The sequence below is a fragment of the Lupinus angustifolius genome, chromosome LG01 (assembly GCF_001865875.1).
Source record: "Lupinus angustifolius cultivar Tanjil chromosome LG01, LupAngTanjil_v1.0, whole genome shotgun sequence".
Lineage (NCBI taxonomy): Eukaryota > Viridiplantae > Streptophyta > Magnoliopsida > Fabales > Fabaceae > Lupinus > Lupinus angustifolius.
Window position 1 is genome coordinate 24,341,032 of NC_032009.1, and position 4,067 is coordinate 24,345,098.

A 4,067-nucleotide genomic window follows, 5' to 3' on the forward strand; every position below is an offset into this window, starting at 1 on the left:
ACAGCACTTTTTGTATTTTATAAACTTGAGAGAATAATATAAATTATATAAGGAAATAAGTATATAATCATAAGGATAAACAAAGTAACATATATACAAATAGTATCATGCAAGACCAAATAATATCTTAATTAACATATATAATTGTATATTAATAATAATTATAATCATAACAATAAAAAATATGATTATAATAACAATATAATTCTATTACAATTTCTTATTTTCAAATGAAGATATCTTCTAAAACTAAATTGCTTATGTCATTCTATTTATTTTATCATAAGATAAAACTATAATATGATATTCAAAATTTCATTAAAAATATATAATAATTTTTTGGATGTTAGAATTCACTTCTCCAATGGAGATGATAATTACTCGGATGATCTCATTCATTGTATATATCATAAATTTAACTTGCTTTAAATGAGGAACCAAAATCTTCTATACCAAAAAAAATTTATACCTCCATATCAAACTTTCATAAGGTTAGCCTTATCAGGAATAGAAAACATGCAATTCAATTCTTATTAGAAAAGAAACTTTGATACAACAAATGATACTTTGGCAGTCTTTCCCAAAGCTTAAACACACACAAAACATAAATACATCACTTTATTGGTGCATGACAATTTTAAATAGAAGAAAAGGTAAAACATTGAGGGTGCACATATGTTTCACAAATTGTCATTTAATGAACAATTTATTGGGATTGTTTAAAAAAATATTTAACTATTAAATTTTTAAGTTAAATATTTTTTTTAATCAATTACAAAAAATAGCACATAAAATAATATATTTTGTGAAATGACAAATATACTCCAAAGATTGAAATCATAATAACACACTCTAGGAAACATTAAGACCATAATGACACACAGTAGGAAACATTAAGACCATTATGACACACTGTAGGAAACATTAAGACCATTATGACACACTGTAGGAAACATTGAGACCATAATTGCACACTGTTGGTCAAGGCTGAGATCCACTTCCAAAGGAGGATAGCACCGGTTTCAGTTGAAGTGGTACTTTCAAGTTGACAACAATTCCATATCTCTCACTCATGTCCACCTCGTCTACGTTTTCAGGAAGCTTCCAATCAAACCAATATAGAAGATTAGCAAGCACATAAGTAGTAAAGGTAACAGCAAATGTAATTGCAGGGCACCCCCTTCTTCCACCGCCAAATGCTATAAATTCTACGTCTTGTGTTTTGAAGTCAACCTCACTGTTCTCGAATCTATCTGGGTAAAACTCATCAGCTTTGTCCCAAACTTCAGGGTCCCTTTGGATTGCAAATCCATTTATAAGTATCCTTGTTTTGGAGGGAATGTCATATCCTTTTAGATTAACAGTAGCAGTTGTTTCTCTAGGAACCAAGAGAGGAGCTGGTGGATGTAATCTTAAAGTTTCTTTGATTACACATTTCAAGTAATTCATATGTTTTGTATCATTTGCATCTACAACTTTTTTGTCCCCCACAACTCTTCTTACCTCTTCTTGGGCTTTCTTCAGGACCCTTGGATTCCTCATGAGTTCTGCAAAAGCCCATTCCATTGTTGTTGATGAAGTATCACTTCCTCCAATGAACAAGTTCTGGAATAATAAAAAATGGAAATTAAATCTTTATGCTCGCATTTGAGTGGGTCTAAATATCTATATATACTATATAGGATGTTCACTTATTAACATTAATAATATTAAATGAAATTGTTGCATTGGGAAAGATTGGAAAGTTAGTGAGATATCACGTCTTGAATCAAAACCTTAAGACATTAATTTCATGGGTCATTTATACTTATAAACTCTTTTGTTTCTCCCCTCGTATCAAATGTGACTTCACACACTTGAATAAATTCAACACAAATAATTATAAAATTCACTTAGGGCACGGATAGTATATGTCAGGTTGGTAAGGAGAGATAGAATGATACCACTATTAGTGCTTTGAGGATATCTTGGGTGAGCTCAAAGTCAAGCTTATCTTCTCCTTGAAGTTGAAGAAGTATATCCACGAAGTCTTTCTTATCGGATTGATCATCACTACTCTTCATCTTAGCCCTGTGTTCTTTAATAACTCTTTCTAGGAAAATATCTAACGAAGTAAAAGTTTCCATAAATTTTGGAATTTGGCCTGAAAGTGTATCAATCCAACTCAATGAAGGCCAGAAATCTCCAACACAGAAAGCTGTGAACTGTACCAACATCTTCCTTCCTAGATCTCCGAAGCTGGGACTGCCATCTTCAGTATCATACTTTTGTCCGAAAACACATCTAGAATTTAAGTTGTTAGAGGCTGCAATCAGCATCTCAGTCAGGTTCACCGTTGATGACTTTCTGCATGCATCACGTATAGCATGAAGCATTTCACCAACTTCTTCTTCTCTTATGGGTTGAAAAGATTGCACCCTTTTCATGCTTAGAAGCTCAAGAACTAAAATCTTTCTTTTTTGTCTCCACTCATCGCCGTAGGGAGCAAAGGCCACATCTTTGGACCCATACAAGAAGATGTCGGAGCCTGTGACCGTGGGTCGGTTGGAGAAAACAGCATCATGGCTTTTGAATATTTCTCTGGCCACATCAGAAGATGAAATCACTAGCGTTTGAATTTGTCCCATTTTCATCATCATCATAGGGCCATATTTGTAAGATAAGGATTGTAAGGAACGGTGTGGGAATGTGCCTAGTTGATGAAGATTCCCAATAAAGGGTAGTTTTGGAGGGGAGGGTGGTGAATTGGTTTTGCTTCTTCTAGTGATCTTAAAGACAAATAAGACACCAAAGAAACATAGTACAGATAAGTAGAAAGTTGAATTTAGCACATATGGTAGATTCTCTTGAATAGATAGAAGAGGCATTGTTTTCGGATGTCTATGCAGTGAGGCAGTGAGGCAGTGAGCAAAGCCATCAGTGCGTATTTAAAGAGAGTGTCCATACCTTGCTATTATTTGAGCTTAGGAGAATATTTAATTTAATATTCTGATTCTCGAATCAATTTTATTAATTATTATCTCTCCCATTTCTATTTTGATACCTATCGATTTTGTATCTTTTCTTTCATGTGCTATGTGAGAGATAAACAAAATAGAGAGCTTTAAAAGCTCTAGTTAGTTTTTGTTAAATTTAAATTGTTTAAGCTTAATTCTCTTTTACACGATTAAAGTAGACTATTTAATAAGAAAAACCGTTTGAAATAAATTCAAAAATATCTATTTTCCACGTTAACCTAGTTGTAACAAAATATAATTTCCTTTTATCCTTGAAATTCACCCACATGAGGTGACCGAGAAAAAATGAGTTGCATGTTTTGGATTTTTTGTGCCACTGATGCAATTTAACCAATTTATTACATTTTTTATATAACTTTTTGCTTTATTATTAGAGTAATAATCCACTTATTTTAAGAGTAAGTTCTTTTATGATCATCTAATGGTTTAGATCTATTCATTAATTCAAATCATTGAATTTTCCTATAATTAATGGCTAGGATGAAAAATAAGTTTAAAAAATTTATTCTTAGAATAAGTGTATCCCTCCTCTCATTATTATGAATATAGTGTAGTTTTTCATAAATCATGGTTGTCATCCAACATTTTCATTTCATTTTTCTTTTTCCCGGAAGTTGTTATTCTTATTTAAGAAGTCGTTATTTCAATGTGTTATTTAATCTTAAAGCATTTCCGGTGGTAGTTCTTAACAAAATAAGGATTGTCCATAAATATTGGTAGCATCGGGAGTAATAGGTTTTTGTCCATAAATAGAGAATCATTTTCTAATTAAGGCATAGTTCTTATTTCCCCAAAGCCCTTAAGATAATCAAAAATGAAGAAATATAAAGGGGAAAATATATTAACCAACAATGAAAATGGGAAGAAAGTGCAACAATTCTATTTTTTTTTTTAGATTTAGAAAAGGTGTCATTTAGCATCACTCATTTGAGTGAGCGCTGTTAATAGTATGAAGTAGTCATTTAACAGCGCTCGCTTGAATGAGCGTTGTTAAAAGTATAAAATTGATATTTAATATCACTCATTTAAGTTAGCACAGTTAAATATGTA

General features: G+C 31.7%; 1 protein-coding gene across 1 annotated transcript; it reads right to left on the reverse strand.

The window, feature by feature from the left end:
- On the reverse strand, positions 890–2,904 carry LOC109357725 (cytochrome P450 71A1-like). Its single transcript, XM_019601749.1, has 2 exons — positions 1,944–2,904; positions 890–1,605 (listed from the first exon to the last, which is right to left on the reverse strand). Exons 1-2 carry the CDS (start codon positions 2,865–2,867, stop codon positions 982–984), a joined length of 1,548 nt encoding a protein of 515 aa, XP_019457294.1. The 5' UTR covers positions 2,868–2,904; the 3' UTR covers positions 890–981.